Raw genomic sequence first — 21333 nt, forward strand, 5'->3', positions numbered from 1 at the left:
GATCCAATCTTTCTTGATAGGTCAGTCCCGCCATCCCGGGAATCAGTCTGGTGAACCTTCGCTGCACTCCCTCAATAGCAAGAATGTCCTTCCTCAGGTTAGGAGACCAAAACTGTACACAATACTCCAGGTGTGGCCTCACCAATGCCCTGTACAACTGTAGCAACACCTCCCTGCCCCTGTACTCAAATCCCCTTGCTATGAAGGCCAACATGCCATTTGCTTTCTTAACCGCCTGCTGCACCTGCATGCCAACCTTCAATGACTGATGTACCATGACACCCAGGTCTCTTTGCACCTCCCCTTTTCCTAATCTGTCACCATTCAGATAATAGTCTGTCTCTCTGTTTTTACCACCAAAGTGGATAACCTCACATTTATCCACATTATACTTCATCTGCCATGCATTTGCCCACTCACCTAACCTATCCAAGTCGCTCTGCAGCCTCACAGCATCCTCCTCGCAGCTCACACTGCCACCCAACTTAGTGTCATCCGCAAATTTGGAGATACTACATTTAATCCCCTCATCTAAATCATTAATGTACAGTGTAAACAGCTGGGGCCCCAGCACAGAACCTTGCGGTACCCCACTAGTCACTGCCTGCCATTCTGAAAAGTACCCATTTACTCCTACTCTTTGCTTCCTGTCTGACAACCAGTTCTCAATCCATGTCAGTACACTACCCCAAATCCCATGTGCTCTAACTTTGCACATCAATCTCTTGTGTGGGACCTTGTCGAACGCCTTATGAAAGTCCAAATATACCACATCAACTGGTTCTCCCTTATCCACTCTACTGGAAACATCCTCAAAAAATTCCAGAAGATTTGTCAAGCATGATTTCCCTTTCACAAATCCATGCTGACTTGGACCTATCATGTCACCTCTTTCCAAATGCACTGCTATGACATCCTTAATAATTGATTCCATCATTTTACCCACTTCCGATGTCAGGCTGACCGGTCTATAATTCCCTGTTTTCTCTCTCCCTCCTTTTTTAAAAAGTGGGGTTACATTGGCTACCCTCCACTCCATAGGAACTGATCCAGAGTCAATGGAATGTTGGAAAATGACTGTCAACGCATCCACTATTTCCAAGGCCACCTCCTTAAGTACTCTGGGATGCAGTCCATCAGGCCCTGGGGATTTATCGGCCTTCAATACCATCAATTTCCCCAACACAATTTCCCGGCTAATAAGGATTTCCCTCAGTTCCTCCTCCTTACTAGACCCCCCGACCCCTTTTATAACCGGAAGGTTGTTCGTGTCCTCCTTCGTGAATACCGAACCAAAGTACTTGTTCAATTGGTCCGCCATTTCTTTGTTCCCCGTTATGACTTCCCCTGATTCTGACTGCAGGGGACCTACGTTTGTCTTTACTAACCTTTTTCTCTTTACATATCTATAGAAACTTTTGCAATCCGTCTTAATGTTCCCTGCAAGCTTCTTCTCATACTCCATTTTCCCTGCCCTAATCAAACCCTTTGTCCTCCTCTGCTGAGTTCTAAATTTCTCCCAGTCCCCAGGTTCGCTGCTATTTCTGGCCAATTTGTATGCCACTTCCTTGGCTTTAATACTATCCCTGATTTCCCTTGATAGCCACGGTTGAGCCACCTTCCCTTTTTTATTTTTATGCCAGACAGGAATGTACAATTGTTGTAGTTCATCCATGCGGTCTCTAAATGTCTGTCATTGCCCATCCACAGTCAACCCCTTAAGTATCATTCGCCAATCCATCCCAGCCAATTCACGCCTCATACCTTCAAAGTTAGCCTTCTTTAAGTTTTGGACCATGGTCTCTGAATTAACTGTTTCATTCTCCATCCCAATGCAGAATTCCACCATATTATGGTCACTCTTCCCCAAGGGGCCTCGCACAACGAGATTGCTAATTAATCCTCTCTCATTACATAACACCCAGTCTAAGATGGCCTCCCCCCTAGTTGGTTCCTCGACATATTGGTCTAAAAAACCATCCCTTATGCACTCCAGAAAATCCTCCTCCACCGTATTGCTTCCAGTTTGGTTAGCCCAATCTATGTGCATATTAAAGTCACCCATTATAACTGCTGCACCTTTATTGCATGCACCCCTAATTTCATGTTTGATGCCCTCCCCAACATCACTACTACTGTTTGGAGGTCTGTACACAACTCCCACTAACGTTTTTTGCCCTTTGGTGTTCTGCAGCTCTACCCATATAGATTCCACATCATCCAAGCTAATGTCCTTCCTAACTATTGCCTTAATCTCCTCCTTAACCAACAATGCTACCCCACCTCCTTTTCCTTTTATTCTATCCTTCCTGAATGTTGAATACCCCTGGATGTTGAGTTCCCAGCCCTGATCATCCTGGAGCCACGTCTCCGTAATCCCAATCACATCATATTTGTTAACATCTATTTGCACAGTTAATTCATCCACCTTATTGCGGATACTCCTTGCATTAAGACACAAAGCCTTTAGGCTTGTTTTTTTAACACCCTCTGTCCTTTTAGAATTTTGCTGTACAATGGCCCTTTTTGTTTTTTGCCTTGGGTTTCTCTGCCCTCCACTTTTCCTCATCTCCTTTCTGTCTTTTGTTTTTGCCTCCTTTTTGTTTCCCTCTATCTCCCTGCATTGGTTCCCATCCCCCTGCCATATTAGTTTAACTCCTCCCCAACAGCACTAGCAAACACTCCCCCGAGGACATTGGTTCCGATTCTGCCCAGGTGCAGACCGTCCAGATTGTACTGGTCCCACCTCCCCCAGAACCGGTTCCAATGCCCCAGGAATTTGAATCCCTCCCTGCTGCACCATTGCTCAAGCCACGTATTCATCTGAGCTATCCTGCGATTCCTACTCTGAATAGCACGTGGCACTGGTAGCAATCCCGAGATTACTACTTTTGAGGTCCTACTTTTTAATTTAGCTCCTAGCTCCTTAAATTCATTTCGTAGGAACTCATCCCTTTTTTTACCTATGTCATTGGTACCAACGTGCACCACGACAACTGGCTGTTCTCCCTCCCTTTTTAGAATGTCCTGCACCCGCTCAGAGACATCCTTGACCCTTGCACCAGGGAGGCAACATACCATCCTGGAGTCTCGGTTGCGGCCGCAGAAACGCCTATCTATTCCCCTTACAATTGAATCCCCTATCACTATCGCTCGCCCACTCTTTTTCCTGCCCTCCTGTGCAACAGAGCCAGCCACAGTGCCATGAACTTGGCTGCTGCTGCCCGCTCCTGATGAGTCATCCCCCTCAACAGCACTCAAAGCAGTGTATCTGTTTTGCAGTGGGATGACCACAGGGGACCCCTGCACTACCTTCCTTGCACTACTCTTCCTGCTGGTCTTCCATTCCCTCGCTGGCTGTGGACCCTTCTCCTGCGGTAAGACCAACTCGCTACACGTGATACTCACGTCATTCTCAGCATCGTGGATGCTCCAGAGTGAATCCACCTTCAGCTCCAACTCCGCAACGTGGACCGTCAGTAGCCGGAGGTGGACACACTTCCCGCACATGTAGTCGTCAGGGACACTGGTGTTGTCCCCGTGTTCCCACATGGTACAGGAGCTAACCATTCCTAAGGAGCAAGCGGGCTTCCGGAGCGGCTGTAACTGCTGCGACTAAGTGGTAGCTTTAACAATGCACATCAAACAGGCTTCCAGCACCAGCTCAAGACCGCCGTAGCACTTGTGGACCTGTCAGCAGCGTATGACAGTATGGGAGCATAGACTGTTTTTCAAGCTCTCCACCATTTTACCCTGCAGAACAAAAATCCATCTTCTCAACGTTATCCTTAGCAACCGACGCTTCCGTGTGTTACCATTCCTCACAATGTTACCACTGCTACAACACTCACACTCACACCTCACATCTTGCACACACTGACAGCTATTCAACTGTGGCTGGCACATCACCCAAACACATTGCACCACACTCACTCACACACTTCCCTTTCTCTTGTTGGCCAAAGTCACACATAACCAGAAGGAACAACGGGAGACAGGCCGGGAGATGGGAGGGGGGCAGGCTGACATCCACGTCCTCAGCCAGCTGGAGGAGAGAGTGCTGGACATAATTGGGTGGCAGATCATAGAGGCCGTGGCAACAGGCAAGGTTGAACTCCATGGGGACAACGATATGACCATTCCTAATCTTTCTTCTCACATCCCACTTCATCCTCATCCCACAATCTCTTCTCACTTTCAAGCTGCTGATGTTATATGCATGGATATCTTGCTTGCTCCCTGTCCTCCCCTCATCATAACCTGACTCTTGTGCCTTTCTGCTTTCAGATAATCAACAACAAACACCAAAGCAGCCTGTCCCTGAGCCGATCCTCGAGAGTGAGTGAGGAGAAGAAGAAGACGACGACACAGCGTCACGGCATCTGTCACTCACAGACATCAGCTCAGAAACTAGCACTGCATATACTTTAGAGGGTAGTGTAGTAACGGGATCTGCACAGGGTGAGGCACTGGGCACAAGCAGCCTGCAGCAAGGCCAGGGTGAAAGGGTAGTTTGGGGGGCAGCTCCCTGGAGGGTGAGTTCGTGCACAGGTTTTGCTGCACGGGACTCAGATGAGGACCTCGATGGGGCAGCCTTGAAAAGAAAGGTGACAGGCATGCACACCGAATTGCTCGGTGCAATATCAAGCCTGCCAGAGAGCCTCTTGGCAATGTCAAGCAGCATGGAGGAGTCCGCCTCCAACATTGCACGGGGCTCTGCACAGAGCTTGGAGCACAGGATTTCCCAAAGAGACCATGTCGACCCAGACATGATACTTTGTGTGATGGACAATGTCGTGGCTGCCATTACATCACAGGCGGAAGCGACCCACTGTCTTAGTGCTGCAGCGGAAGCACAGACTGCTCTCATGCAGTCTCAGTTTGGTGCCACCCAAGCTCACACTGCTGCCATCATGGCTGGGTTTACCACTGTCAACCAGGGCTTGCAGGCTGTCGCAGCGGCCCAGCAATCTGTGCTGCAACAGATAGCTAGGAATACTGAGGCACCGCACCAGGGACTGGCAGTGGTCAGTGGAGCAGGACCCTGCTGTCCTCTCTCAGGATGACAGCCTTCCTACTCCCATCACTGCCATTCTGCCATTTCTCTTGCCGCTGCCTGTCAGCCAGCCAGCCTAGGCTGCTGCCACCTATCCCGAGGTGATTCAGTCTGCAGCCGGGCCTTCTAAGGCCAGAGCTGCTCGAGGCCATGCTGCAGGCCATCTGAAGTCTCCCTTATGGAAACTCAGCAGGCTTCCACCAGCCATGCTTCAGCCATTGGGGGAACACTTCATAGGAGCACTAGGGCAGGAAAGGGTGCCCAAATGACAGGCACTATGGGATTGCGCAAGGGTGGTTAGTTCATATCGTTAGTTTAAAAACTGTGAAGTGATTTTTGATAAATGTATTAATTTTGTTTGGAATCTTTTATGGTGGCTCTCATTTCAGCTTTGTGCCCAGAAGGATGCTGTGATATTCCATGGCAGAGGGATGGTATGATGGAGTTGTGGTGAGCAATGGGGATCTGGGGTTTCATTCAGTCAAATCGGAGACTGATGAGCCATTCACAGTCAGCTCGTCCGGAAGGAGAATTGGCTGCCTACCTACTCCCTTCTTCCTCTTCCTCTTGCTCCTCTTTCTCTTCCTCCTGAGGTGGTCTCATAGTCCCGCGTGGCAAGGGCTGAGCCCTCATGACGGCCAAGCTGTGAAGCATGCAGCAGACCACCACGAAATGGAACACCCACTCCGGCGAGTACTGGAGGGCTCCTCCTGTGTGGTCAAGGCAGCGGAACCGTTGTTTCAGTAGTCCAGTCATCTGCTCGATGATGTTTCTGGTGGATGCATGGCTCTCATTATATGAATGCTGGGCATAAGGGTTGGGATTGTAAAAGGGAGTCATGAGCCAGGTGCAGAGCGGATAGCCCTTGTCTCTGAGTCGCTACCCTCGAGTTTGCTGTGGTGGCTGGAAGATTGCTGGCACACCGGACTGATGCAGATTGAAGATATCATGGCTGCTACCAGGATAGCAGGCATTGCCCATTAGGAAGCGCTGAGCATGGTCTGCAGACTGGAAGGATCCGCTGGTGAAGAAATTGACTGCCACTGGAGAGTCATGCTCGCCCTGCTTTGAGGCTGCAGGTTTGGTTCCAGTAGGTGGCAGAGTTCTGTGACCACCTCTTTGGTGAAGCAAAGCCTCCTAATACACTGCTCCTCGCTTTTAGTGTTAGGGTTAGTGTCAGCTGTGGCTCAGTGGGTAGCACACTCGCCTCTGAGTCAGGAGGTTGTGGGTTCAAGTCCCATTTCAGGGACTTAAGCACATAAATCTAGGCTGACACTCAAGTGCAGTGCTGAGGGAGTGCTGCACTGTTGGAGAGCCGTCATTTAGATGAGATGTTACATCGACGTCCCGTCTGGCCTCTCAGATGGACGTAAAAGATCCCATGGCACTATTTCGAAGAAGAGCAGGGGAGTTGTCTCCGGTGTCTTGGCCAATATTTATCCCTCAATCAACATAACAAAAACAAATGATCTGTTCATTATCACATTGCTATTTATGGGAGCTTGCTGTGCGCAAATTGGCAGCCGTGTTTCCCACATTACAACAGTGACTACACTTCAAAAGTACTTCATTGACAATAAAGCGCTTTAAGACATCCAGTGATTGTGAAAGGCGCTATATAAATGTGCACCAAGCTCATGGTGTACAGGGCTGTAATAATACCTGCCCTCCTGTATGGCTTAGAAATATGGACCATGTACAGTGGACACCTCAAGTCGCTGGAGAAATACCACCAATGATGTCTCCGCAAGATCCTACAAATCCCCTGGGAGGACAGACGCACCAACGTTAGCATCCTCGATCAGGCTAACAGCCCCAGCATTGAAGCACTGATCACACTTGATCAGCTCCGCTGGGCAGGCCACATAGTTCGCATACCAGACACGAGACTCCCAAAGCAAGCGCTTTACTCGGAACTCCTTCATGACAAACGAGCCAAAGGGAAACGGGCAGCGGAAACGTTACAAGGACACCCTCAAAGCCTCCCTGATAAAGTGCAACATCCCCACTGACACCTGGGAGTCCCTGGCCAAAGACCGTCCTAAGTGGAGGAAGTGCATCTGAGAGGGCGCTGAGCACCTCGAGTCTTGTCGCCGAGAGCATGCAGAAATCAAGCGCAGGCAGCAGAAAGAGCGTGCGGCAAACCAGTCCCACCCACCCTTTCCCTCGACTATCTGTCCCACCTGTGACAGGGACTGTGGTTCTCGTATTGGACTGTTCAGCCACCTAAGGACTCATTTTTAGAGTGGAAGCAAGTCTTCCTCGATTCCGAGGGACTGTCTATGATGATGATGTTGTGATATAAATGTATGTCTTTCTTTTTTTAAATGGATATAAGAGAAGTGCTCTCTGCAGACCCTAGGTGGGGAAGGCCTCCCGTCGACAGCCCTCCTGGCCCTCATCCTCCTCCCTCTGCATACATCTTCTTGTCTTCTATGTTGTCTCCGCTCCATCTCCTGAAGATACGCGAGCGGAGGGGAACTGCTCGTAAAGTCTCCATGACTGTGAGCAAGTGTTGTGAGCTGAAGCCTTTAAATAAGAATGAAGGCACTTTCCACTTGTAACAACACTCCCTGTTATCTTAGAACCTTGCAAGAAGTTTATAAAGTTGCTGGAGTTGCAGAAAGTTGCATAGAGCCACTCAAAATGAACAAACATACCAGGTGCAGATGACGCCTTTAAATACCGCTGCTGGAGCCTCCTTACTGCTTGTCAACGCTGGCTCAGCTGATCAAACTTAAGGCATGCCGGTACATTGAACAGCAAACTTCAAACTCTCAGGTGGGGCGTCAAGTGAACTTTGCACACTCACTGACACCACGATCTGCATCATTTCCATGACTTTAGCCAGCGCTGATAGCGGCAGCGCTTCCAGTCATCCAAAAATGATGGTCGCTGCAGGACCTGCCGCTAGCTGTCGGAAGAGCAGCAGCTGCCATTTTTTCACCTGATTATGGCAGTAATGGGTGGCGCTAAACCCCAAAATTTCTTGGCCAAGGATTGGTGCACAACATCAATTCCATTTATTTCTATATTGTCGGTAGCTAAAAATGGCATCATCTTCATAATAACATGTCTAACCAAACCACAAAAAGCACTAATATCAAACAACCAATCTATTTGATTGATATCAGTCCGCGGATATGAAAAAATGAGTTTGCCCGTCTCTTGAGTCTTACATTTCTTACAATTGAAGAAATGAATCTGCCATCCATCTTTATTGACCAACAAATTTAAATTAAAAGCTATGGTTTATCATTTGGTCAATATAACAGGGTAATATTGTTTTACTCGCAATATTTTGACTCTAAATGTTGCTTTGGCCTCACCAATTATAATTCTGACATATACTTTGATGCACAGATTATAGGTACCTCACTGCAGCATCAATACAGTTCTTTAAAAGGAGCAATAAGATTTTTATGCTGCTCACCTTATCCGTTCTTCTTCAGCTTTTCGTAGCATTTCATCCCGATGAAGGACTTCCAGAACCTTCTCCCGTTCTAGACCTTTGAGAGATTTGATATCAATTTCCAGTGTCATTCTGGTCACTGTCCAGTGTTAGTGTCACTACTGTTTGACAGTTCAACTCCACAGTTTTTAATGCGTGAGTCAAGACAGGCTCCCTAACCCAGGGAATGAGAGGAAAATTATCTGAATTGCGCAGTAACAGCAGGTGTCGACTTCTTACTGTTGGGTCGTATTTATGGATTGACAATTTGATATCAGACTTATCAACAGTGTATTTCCGTTTCCAGTTTGAAGCATATTTTCACTTTCCCATTGCCACTTCATAAACTGACTATGCCCTTTTCCTTTCAGCCTGATATACTCAAAATGATTCTCTCTCGAGATGTTCACAAGTCAACGTTGATCCTGGGTCAGTTCATCTCCACCTGCAGCATCTTTAGGAACACAGTGAAGGGGATTCTTGTAGCAACATCCAACTTTGAACAGAGTGTCTTTCATGTATGAAGTGCTCTTCTGAGTCATAAGCAGCTTTGAACCCTACAAAAAGAACAAGATATAGCAACTGTCAGCCTGATGTACTCGTCGCTGAAATGTTATTGAATACATAAATCTTATCTCAGATTTATTGATTTTGTTATAGTGCTTTCATGGTACCCACGTGTCAGGACGATTGTCCCTTCAACTGCACTCACCATAGCTTCCATTAGCGCTTAATGGATTAGCAAACTGAAGGGCCATTGACTGTGCATAACTACATAGCCAGCATAGAGTTATTAGCCAGCGATAATACGTATAGTCATAAATAATTTCTCCCAGCCACAATGTATTGGAAAAACAATTTTAGCCAATTGTAAATGATTATTAATAAATAATGTATAATGTTTGTTTGCTTTATTAAATTAATTAAGAGCCACTTCCTCTTTGATGAACGTTGATTCCATATCCAGACTGATAGTTCTTGTGCTTTCTGAAGTAATGAGATAACATGACTGTTGTGATTTATGCTGATATCTGTGGATATACCTGTAGCCATGAAGGTCATTTGGAACTTTTTAAAAACACAGTACAGTTACAACCTATTTTCACAATTAGTTAGATGCACCCCCATCTCTTGTTTCTCAATAAATTTGTAGAAATTGAATTTACAACACAGAAGGAGGCCATTCAGTCCATCGTATCTACGTTGTGCTACTCTAATCTCATTTATCGTCCCATTTCCTGTACCTATTTTCATTCTTACTTTTCAAATACTTAGCAAATTCCCTTTTAGATGGTAAAATTGGGCCCAAGTTTGCCCCCAGGATTAGAATGTGCATCTCCGCGTGGTGCGCCAACTTTTTAGAACAGAAACAGCGCCTATTATTTACCTTGGTATTCTCCCTGCAGTCCGGTCAATCCAGGCCCTTGGCGCACGCAGCAGAATGCATGGAGGGTGGAGCTAGGTCCCGGCACTGAAAACAGTGCCGGGACCTCTGCACATGCGCACATCCCCTCCTATCCCCTCTCCTCTCCCCCCTCCTCTCCCCCCTCCCCTCACCCTCACCCTTCCCCCTCCCTTCCCCCCTCCTCTCCCACTCCCTCCCTCTCCTCCCCTTCCCTTCCCCCTCCCCTCGCCCCCTCCTCTCCCCCTCCCCTCCCCCCTCCTCTCACCCCCTCCCTCCCCCCTCCTCTCTCCCTCCCACCGCTCTCCCCCCACTCCTCGCTGTCAGAAACACAGAGAGACACCGACAGAGACAGAGAGAGAGAAACTGGGAGGGCCCCATCCCAGCACTCTGTTGGAGGGCTCCCGGTGCTGCAGTAAGTGAATAGAAACTTAATTTTTTATTTATTGATTGATTTTTTATTATTTTTTTAATTTTTAATTTTTTTAAATTTTTATTGATTTATTTATCATTTATTATTGATGATAGCTCTTTATTTCTAAAAGTGAAGTGTTTAATGTTCCTCCCCCCTTCCCTTCGCCCCCCATCTCTCGTTCTCTATGCCTGATTTATAAGTGTAGGCAAGGTTTTTCTGAGCGTACAAAAATCTACACTTACTCCATTCTAAGTTAGTTTGGAGTAAGTTTTTGCTGCCTAAACTTGCAAAACAGGTGTAAGTGGCTGGACACGCCCCATTTTGAAAAAAAAATCTGTTCTAAAATGAAACTATTCTAACTCATTAGAACTGGAGCAAACTAAATGCCGAGAATTGCAATTTCTAAGATGCTCCATTCTAAACTCATTGCTCAAAAAAATAGGAGCAACTGAGGCTAAAACTTGAGCCCATAGTTTCTAAATCTGAAACATTCAGCCATCACAATAATAACAAATATTTCAATGGGCAGGGGAGGGAAAAAGGACCAGATTGTCCGATTGCATACTCCGAGCACGGGGCCTCACCCATCAGGCATTGCATGTTGGGAAATCACGGTGCGCATGGCCAATAATTTTGTCTCCATTGATTTAATCCTTATAGAAAATTTACCTGCAAGTTTTCAAGGGGGCGGGGAACTATGCATTGATTTGTAAAGTTCAATCTTAGTTACATTTGCACAGGTCAGAGTTAAGTTTAATTTTTGAAGCGCTGAATGTTAGTGCCAGCCTGAAACAATGGGGTTGGTTTATGGACCCATCCTGGGCGTGCATCAATACCTGCCATGATAAGGTACAATGCTGATACAAAGAGATTCCAACTGCACACCATCTTCACACACTGATAGGACTGGTGACCTGTACAGAAATGGATGGGAACTGACGGAACTATTTTGGAGCAGGCCTTGTGGTAATTATATACCTCTAAGTAGGAAAATAAGACAGTTAACAACAATGACAGCAACAACATACATTTATGTAGCGTCTTTAGCGTAGAAAGACATCCCAAGGCACTTCACAGATGCATAATCAGACAAAAATAGATGCCAAGCCAAAAGAGGAGATATTAGGAGTGGTGATCAAAGAGGTGGATTTGAGAGGAGAGGATTTGGAGGGGTTTATGGAGGGAATTCCAGAGAATGGGACCTCGATGGCCGCTATGCTGGGGTAAAGGGAGGGAGGGATGCGCGAGGCCAGAGTCGGGAGACGGAGAGCTGTGGGAGAGTTGTATGGTTGGATAAGCTACAGAGATAGGAAGCTATGAAAGAATTTAACTCCTGTATGAGGTTCTCTGAACAAATAATAATTTCTTCTGTAAGGCGAAGGCTCACATTAAGAAGGCCTAATATGATTGAACATATTTGCACAAATACATCATTTTAGTAACAGTAATGTTTAAAATAACAGGAGAAATATTGAACAGCAATTTAGAATCAAAACCTAGGGCTAGATTTTACACTTTTATGCAGATCGCCCAAAAATGGGCTTTATTTCCGGTGTGGGTGGTAAAAATGGGTTTTCAGATCGCCGGCTTCTCACTCATTCTCAAAGCACCTAGTCTCCATTTTTGAAATTGGGCGTTACCACGAGCGATATGAAATGGGCGGTAGCGTTAAATCTCTCTGACTTTCTGCCGAAAAGTATCGCCGTCCTTAGCAACGGCATGGCAACGCTCGATTCCCGCAATTCACGAGGTCAAGGGTCATCATGACATGCGCAGAAGAGAAGACAGAGAGAGAGAGAGAGCTGAGAGGGACTGAAAGCGTGTGTGGCTGTGGTTTGTGCTTGTTTGGCTGTTGTGGGAGGCACGAGGGAGATTTACCAGAAGCAAAAAGCCTACTAAGCACCAAGAACGTAGTTGGCGCCGAGTTCTTGTCCAACAAATAATATATAACATGGAAGGGATGATGGAGGCCCTGGAGCTGGTAGCCAGGAACACTGGTGGCAGAGGGCTCCCAGAGGTCCCGGAGCGCGACACTGCACCCCAAGGTGCCGCATCCCCATTGCCAACCACACATGAGAGCCAAGAGCAACATATTGCTTCTGGCTTGGAGCACGTTCCCACCTCGGGACCATCCTCTCCCGTATCTGTCCAAGCAGCGGTTCGGCCGTCATTCCCTCCCCCCGCCCCCAATGAAGCATCACCTGAGGAGCTCCTCGGTCAGGCGGCTTGGAGTCAGGAGGGGAAGGGGTAGAGGTGGGGATGAGAAGCGGGGCGGGGGGTGGGGGAAGGTTTGGTTTTTATAGAAAAACTGATGATTTCAGACAACTGTTCGGTTTAAATGTTTTTTATTTAACAAAACCTTGTTGCGTATTGGCTCAGATAGCTACACCATTACACGCTGGTGATTCCTTAACATCAAAGGGTATAATTACACTTAACTTCAATCAACTTAAACTTTAACTGTCACCAAGGTGATGCCCACCATTGATGTATGACCTGTACACCCAGCAGTGTGTCAGCCTTGTAAATAACACCAGGCAAAACGATCATTGATGAGCTCCTGACGTAAGGCGGTATTATTTATTCTTAGCATTACACACATGGGGAAAGTAACGCTCGGCGATAAGTTTCCGAAAAATGCCCATCAGTTTCCATTTTGTGGCTAAATGGGCGATATATTGGTGTGAAACGTCATTTCAGCAGTAAAATGGGTGTTAAGTGGGCGTTAAGCATGCAAAAAAAGTGGAAAATCTAGCCTGTAGAATCAAAACTCACCTCAACTGTAACATAAGACTGCCGGGGTAAAATTGCAATACATCATATTAATATACAATTGCGACAACTTGATTTAGATAGAGCCGTTAATATAGAAAATGTCCCAACATGCTTCACAGATTGTGATGGGGGGTGAGGTGGATAAACTACATAGATAAAATAATGGATGACTGGAAAAGTGAAAACAAAAATTTTGGAAGGTTTTTAGAATTGGAGGGAGAAGTGGAGAAAGGGAGGGAATTCCTGAGAGACAAGATAAGGCATCTGATGGAACAGATACCAATGGTGAGGCAAAGGGTTCCACAGGAAGCCAGAGTCCGAGGACTGAAGGATGCAGGAGAAGATATAAGAATGAAAAACATTACAGGGTCGGGGTTGCTCTGATACAGCTGGAGCCACAGATTATGTGTGTGCTCACAAAGCAAGCCTTAGTACTGCAGTACAGCTTTGCTCCATGTCATATCACTACACTTCTATCTGCTTTTACATCTCTTCCTATCTCTCACTTCATGCACCTTAGGTGAAGAAAACAGGCGACTTCAGCGTGGCTTGGAATTTGGCAGATATTACAGACACTGGGTGCAGGCATCAATTTTATTCTTTGTGAAAGGTCAAGACTCAGTTGACATCAATCATGCCACTGAAGCAGAAGGTTGAGGGTTGAATCCACACTTTACGGCACAAGGAAATTCCTGATTTATACGTTTATTAACAAATATCTAGTCACACGATAATGTGATCTGGAGGTGTTGTCAATAAAACCTCTCAAGGTGTGTCCTGTGCCACCACATGCATTTCTCCCATCTTCCAGAAGGTGGACTTATAAACACTCTAGTGAGACAAATTCAATTGCAAACTAACAAACTGGTTTATTTTACATGAAATATATAGTTGAACAGAATATTGTTTTCACAATGAGTTTCAGCTACTTCCTACTGCTTCTCATAACATCAAAACTAATAAATGACACACACTTTGCCTTTGATATAGGCCTTCCTTCACTTAACCAATGGATGAACTGAATGGCACTAACCAATAGAAATAAAACATTTTCTATGACCTTCACTGTTCTGCATCTGCTGCAAACTCCCTTTCTTTTTACATCAAGAGATACAGAAGACCAACCTCTGCCCTTCCCCCATCTCTCTGCATCAAAGATTGTCTCAGCAAGCCATCAATTAAAGCAGCCATCTTGGATAAAAAAATCTCCCCATGCCCCACCCTGGTGTGATTTACATTGTCTGACTAGCCCACTGGCACCTCTGAATGGAAGCCAATCCAATATTGGAGGTGTCAATATCCCTGGGAGGTGTTCCTCACTGTCTCAAACCAGTCAGGTCTGGTTGAAATTCAGTTCTGAGAGGGCTAACATCCCATATAATGTTGTCAGAAGCAGTATCTCAGATTGAACAAGTACTTTGCTTCGGTATTCACGAAGGAGGACACGAACAACCTTCCGGTTATAAAAGGGGTCGGGGGGTCTAGTAAGGAGGAGGAACTGAGGGAAATCCTTATTAGCCGGGAAATTGTGTTGGGGAAATTGATGGGATTGAAGGCCGATAAATCCCCAGGGCCTGATGGACTGCATCCCAGAGTACTTAAGGAAGTGGCCTTGGAAATAGTGGATGCGTTGACAGTCATTTTCCAACATTCCATTGACTCTGGATCAGTTCCTATGGAGTGGAGGGTAGCCAATGTAACCCCACTTTTTAAAAAAGGAGGGAGAGAGAAAACAGGGAATTATAGACCGGTCAGCCTGACATCGGTAGTGGATAAAATGATGGAATCAATTATTAAGGATGTCATAGCAGTGCATTTGGAAAGAGGTGACATGATAGGTCCAAGTCAGCATGGATTTGTGAAAGGGAAATCATGCTTGACAAATCTTCTGGAATTTTTTGAGGATGTTTCCAGTAGAGTGGATAAGGGAGAACCAGTTGATGTGGTATATTTGGACTTTCAGAAGGCGTTCGACAAGGTCCCACACAAGAGATTGATGTGCAAAGTTAGAGCACATGGGATTGGGGGTAGTGTACTGACATGGATTGAGAACTGGTTGTCAGATAGGAAGCAAAGAGTAGGAGTAAATGGGTACTTTTCAGAATGGCAGGCAGTGACTAGTGGGGTACCGCAAGGTTCTGTGCTGGGGCCCCAGCTGTTTACACTGTACATTAATGATTTAGATGAGGGGATTAAATGTAGTATCTCCAAATTTGCGGATGACACTAAGTTGGGTGGCAGTGTGAGCTGCGAGGAGGATGCTGTGAGGCTGCAGAGCGACTTGGATAGGTTAGGTGAGTGGGCAAATGCATGGCAGATGAAGTATAATGTGGATAAATGTGAGGTTATCCACTTTGGTGGTAAAAACAGAGAGACAGACTATTATCTGAATGGTGACAGATTAGGAAAAGGGGAGGTGCAAAGAGACCTGGGTGTCATGGTACATCAGTCATTGAAGGTTGGCATGCAGGTGCAGCAGGCGGTTAAGAAAGCAAATGGCATGTTGGCCTTCATAGCAAGGGGATTTGAGTACAGGGGCAGGGAGGTGTTGCTACAGTTGTACAGGGCATTGGTGAGGCCACACCTGAAGTATTGTGTACAGTTTTGGTCTCCTAACCTGAGGAAGGACATTCTTGCTATTGAGGGAGTGCAGCGAAGGTTCACCAGACTGATTCCCGGGATGGCGGGACTGACCTATCAAGAAAGACTGGATCAACTGGGCTTGTATTCACTGGAGTTCAGAAGAATGAGAGGGGACCTCATAGAAACGTTTAAAATTCTGACGGGGTTAGACAGGTTAGATGCAGGAAGAATGTTCCCAATGTTGGGGAAGTCCAGAACCAGAGGTCACAGTCTAAGGATAAGGGGTAAGCCATTTAGGACCGAGATGCGGAGGAACTTCTTCACCCAGAGAGTGGTGAACCTGTGGAATTCTCTACCACAGAAAGTTGCAGAAACCAAGCATAGGCAGTGGAAGGAGCGTACGGCAAACCAGTCCCACCCACCCTTTCCTTCAACCACTGTCAACCACCTGTTACAGAGACTGCAATTCCCGCATCGGACTGCACATCATCATCATCATCATAGGCAGTCCCTCGAAATCAAGGAAGATTTGCTTCCACTCCAAAAATGAGCTCTTAGGTGACTGTACAGTCCAATACGGGAATTACAGTCTCTGTCGGAGGTGGGTCAGACAGTTGTTGGAGGAAAGGGTGGGTGGGGAGTCTGGTTTGCCGCACGCTCTTTCCGCTGCCTGCGCTTGATTTCTGCATGTTCTCGGCGACGAGACTCGAGGAGCTCAGCGCCCTTCCGGATGCTCTTCCTCCATTTAGGGCGGTCTTTGACCCGGGACTCCCAGGTGTCAGTGGGGATGTTGCATTTTATCAAGGAGGCTTTGAGGGTGTCCTTAAAACATTTCCTCTGCTCACCTGGGGCTTGCTTGCCGAGTAGGAGTTCCGAGCAGAGCGCTTGCTTTGGGAATCTTGTGTCCGGACAATGTAGCCCGCCCAGTGGAGCTGATCGAGTGTGGTCAGTGCTTCGATGCTGGGGATGTTAGCCTGATCGAGACCACTGATGTTGATGCATCTGTCCTCCCAGGGGATTTGCAGGATCTTGCGGAGGCATCGTTGGTGCAGCCACCTGAGAACTCAATTTTAGAGTGGAAGCAAGTCTTCCTCGGTTTCAAGGGATTGCCTATAATAGATGATGATGATGCTGTGTGGGTCGAACTCAGAGAGGCCAGGACCTTGTGCAAGTGGAAAGCGAGTGAGAGAAGTTACAGATAAACCACTACTGCATACCGCTTAGCTCTGGCTGCAGAATGGAACTGGGAAAGAAATGCAGGCAGGTCATTTTCTCATGGAGGGAATAGTTGGCATGTACATACGGGACTGTGGACAAGGTCTCAGGCTCCTGCTAACTTGAGAAAAGTGCTGAAAGATTTCAGTATCATCTGAACTGAACTGGGAATTTTGATGATGGGGCAGGACATTAATCCATTTAAAGGGAAATTAGGGACAATAAATGCTGGCCTTGCCAGTGACGCCCACATCCCAGAACAAATAAAAAAATTATTACAAACCTACTGTGCTACCCAGTTCACAAAGATGTTTTGCCTTTGGAACTGACTAACTCCTTTGGGCTTCATCACCCATGGAAGTTCTTTTATTTCATAGTTAAGGTGAGTGCTGATACAGGAACAGAAAAGTGTGAAGACCCAGATTTTTAGCAGATTTTGTGTTATTGAGGATTCCTGCTTCTTTCATTAATGGCTGTAGAGATGCTCTTGAGAAATTTGATAACTGCCAAATTTGTGGCTATTTTAAAAGTACGCACGATTCCGGTCCTGTTTTTGTTGTGGACCAGCCTTATCTTTAACTAAAAGGGTTATGCTGTTCGTGCGGATTGTATAATCACTGGCAATCCAGTGGAAGCACTCCTTACTGCAGACAGAGGTCTTGGGGGCAAAAGTGTAGGAGGAAATGGTGCCTGCTGGAACGAACTAAATCATATGGAGGCAAACAAAGGCACAGATGAAGACTCTGATGTAGCAAGTTGAAATGTTGCCATTTCAAAGTTGCAAAAGTATATTACTGATATTTGCTATTGCAGAAGCTTATAGTTCAACAAAGCACATGAAACAAATAGACAAGAGTTTCCCTCTGAGGTGGATAAGAAAAATTGGCTCTGCAAATTCTATTGAAGGTGGAATGAAGTGTGATTACTTGTGTGCTCTCTTATTTTCAGACACTGACACTGATACTGTAAGCACACTGCATAGGGTCAGTGCACCAATGTCAGTGTTCTCGATCAGGCCAACATCTTCAGCATCAAAGCACTGACCACACTCGACCAGCTCCATTGGGCGGGCCACATTGTCCGCATGCCCAACACAAGACTCCCAAAGCAAGCGCTCTGCTCAGAACTCCTACACGGCAAGTGATCCCCATGTTATGTATTTAACCCCTTGTAATCTGTACGTCACCTGACCACCAGAGGGCCCACCTGTTGGAGTCCCAAGGGATCCCAGCATTCCTTGGGAACACGGTATATAAAGAGGCCACCCACGAGGTACCTGCACTCTGGAGTCTTATTAAAGGAGCTAAGGCCACATTTCCTCATTGTACACAGTACTCAGTTTCATCCTTTATTATGTATACCAATTGGCGACGATGTAACGAACAACCATGCGAAAATGCAAAGAACAGTCGGTATCCTGGAGAAGTTCTCAGAAGGGGACGATTGGGAGGCCTTCATGGAGAGACAAACCAATACTTTGTGGCCAATGAGCTGGAAGGAGTCGAGAACGCTACCAAACGAAGGGTGATTCTCCTAACTGTCTGTGGGTCAACAACCTATGGCCTCATGAAGAATCTCCTGGCTCCGGCAAAACCAACAGAGAAATCCTACGAACAATTGTGTACGCTGGTCCGGGAGCACCTAAATCCTAAGGAAAGCATTTTGATGGCAAGATATTGAGTCTACACGTGTCAATGATTGGAGGGCCAGGAAGTAGCGGGCTATGTCGCCGAACTAAGGCGCCTCGCAGGACATTGTGAGTTTGAGGGATTCCTAGAACAAATGCTCAGAGACTTTTTTGTACTGGGCATTGGACATGAGACAATCCTTTGCAAACTATTGACTGTAGAAACTTCAAATCTAAGTAAAGCCATAACGATAGCCCAAGCATTTATGTCCACCAGCGACAACACCAAACAGATTTCGAAGATTAAAGAAGTTTCGGCCATTACTGTGCATAAAGTAACGTCGGTTTTGAGCAGAAATGCACATGGCAGAACGTACACACCGGCTGCTGCTGCCCGACCTCAGTTGACCCAGAGTCCGCCATCAATCATTAATGCGAGGCAGGTAACACCTTGTTGGCATTGTGGAGATGATCATCAGCCCCATCAATGCCGTTTCAAGCACTATGCGTGCAACGGTTGCAGAACAATGGGACACCTCCAGCGAATGTGCAGGTGGGCTGCAAACCCTGCAAACCACCAAGTTGCAAAGGAAGATCGATCCACTGTGGATCCGGCTGAATTGGAAACTCGTACCGAGGAGGCAGAAGTGTACAGGGTACACACATTCACTACGAAATGTCCACCAATAATGTTGAAAGTTGAACTGAACAGTATTCCAGTATCTATGGAACTTGACATGGGTGCAAGTCAGTCCATAATAAGTAAAAAGGCCTTTGACAGGATGTGGGGAAAAAAAGCACACAGGCCCAAGCTCAGTCCCATTCACACCAAACTAAGGACTTACACCAAGGAATTAAGGACTTACACCAAGGAACTAATTGGCAGTGCAGAAGTCAAAGTCTCGTATGATGGAGCAGTACATGAACACCAGCTGTGGATTGCACCAGGGGATGGCCCACGTTGTTTGGCAGAAGCTGGCTGGGAAAAATCTGCTGGAAGTGGGAAGATATCCGAGCACTTTCGTCTGTCGATGACGCCTCACGACGCCCAGGTTCTGAGCAAGTTCCCAACATTGTTCGAGCCAGGCATTGGAAGCTTCTCAGGGGCGAAAGTGCAGATCCATTTGGCACATCCACCACAAGGCACGGGCGGTACTGTACATGATGCGTGAAAAAGTAGAAATTGAGCTGGACAGGCTGCAGCAAGAAGGCATCATCGCGCCGGTGGAATTCAACGACTGGGCTAGTCCAATTTTCCCGGTACTTAAACAGGACGGCACGGTTAGAATTTGTGGGGACTATAAAGTAACGATTAACCGTTTTTCGCTACAGGACCAGTACCCGCTACCCAAGGCAGACGACATATTTGTGACCCTGGCTGGAGGGAAGACGTTCACCAAGCTGGACCTGACCTCGGCCTACATGACGCAGGAGCTGGAGGAGTCTTCGAAAGGCCTCACCAGCATCAACACGCACAAGGGTCTGTTCATCTATAACCGGTGCCCGTTTGAGATTCGGTCGGCCGCGGCTATCTTCCAACTGAACATGGAGAGCCTGCTAAAGTCGGTTCCTTGCACCGTGGTTTTCCAGGACGACATACTGGTTACAGGTCGGGACACCATTGAGCACTTGAAGAATCTGGAAGAGGTTCTTAGTTAGTTGAATCGCGTGGGGCTCAGGTTGATACGCTCGAAGTGTGTTTTCCTGGCGCAGGATGTTGAGTTCTTGGGAAGAAGAATCGCAGCAAACGGCATCAGACCCACCGACGCCAAGATGGAAGCCATCAAGAACGCCCCACGACCACAGAACGTGACGGAGCTGCAGCCATTCCTGGGACACCTTAACTATTTCGGTAATTTTCTACCTGGGTTAAGCACCCTGCTAGAACCCCTACATGCGCTACTGTGCAAGGGAGACGACTGGGTATGGGGGAATTCACAAGAGGCTGTCTTTAAGAAAGCCAGAAATCTGTTGTGTTCTAACAAATTGTTTGTCCTGTATAACCCTTGTAAATGATTAGTGCTAGCTTGCGATGCGTCGTCATACGGGGTCGGGTGTGTGTTTCAACAGGCTAACGAATCAGGGATTTTGCAACTGGTCGCTTATGTGTCCAGGAGTTTGTCCAAGGCCGAAAGGGCCTACAGCATGATTGAAAAAGAGGCTCTGGTGTGTGTTTATGGGGTGAAAATAATGCACCAATACTTATTTGGCCTCAAGTTTGACCTTAAAACTGAGCACAAGCCACTCATATCGCTGTTCTCTGAGAGCAAAGGGATTAATACCAATGCCTCTGCCCGCATCCAAAGATGGGCGCTCACGCTGTCGGCATACAACTATGTAATCCGCCACAGACCAGGCACAGAGAACTGCTCAGATGCTCTCAGTCGGCTACCAGTGCCCACCACCGGGGTGGAAATGGCACAGCCAACGGACTTGCTCATGGTAATGGATACATTCGAGAACGAGAAATCCCCCGTTACGGCCCGCCAGATCAGGAACTGGACCAGCCAGGATCCTTTACTATCCTTGGTAAAAAAACTGTCCTCCATGGGAGCTGGTCCGGTGTCCCAGTGGAGATGCAGGAGGCGATTAAGCCGTTCCACAGACGCAAAGACGAGTTGTCCCTGCAGGTGGACTGTCTATTGTGGGGTAATCGCGGGGTCTTGCCCAAGGAAGGCAGAGATACGTTCATAGGTGAACTGCACAGCACCCACCCAGGCATTGTAATGATGAAAGCCATAGCCTCATCCAATGTGTAGTGGCCTGGCATCGATTCAGATTTAGTCATGCGTGCACCAGTGCAACACTT

General features: G+C 46.9%; 1 protein-coding gene across 2 annotated transcripts in view; it reads right to left on the reverse strand.

The window, feature by feature from the left end:
- Positions 1-21333, reverse strand: part of sytl3 (synaptotagmin-like 3) — a 266722-nt gene that overhangs the window by 104366 nt on the left and 141023 nt on the right. For both annotated transcript variants that reach the window (XM_070889705.1, XM_070889706.1), the window contains exon 2: positions 8490-9064. In XM_070889705.1, the coding sequence (XP_070745806.1) occupies positions 8490-8599 (110 nt within the window). In that variant the 5' untranslated portion in view covers positions 8600-9064. The remainder of the gene's footprint in view (positions 1-8489; positions 9065-21333) is intronic.

Source organism: Pristiophorus japonicus, chromosome 9, assembly GCF_044704955.1.
Source record: "Pristiophorus japonicus isolate sPriJap1 chromosome 9, sPriJap1.hap1, whole genome shotgun sequence".
NCBI classification, from domain to species: Eukaryota; Metazoa; Chordata; class Chondrichthyes; family Pristiophoridae; genus Pristiophorus; species Pristiophorus japonicus.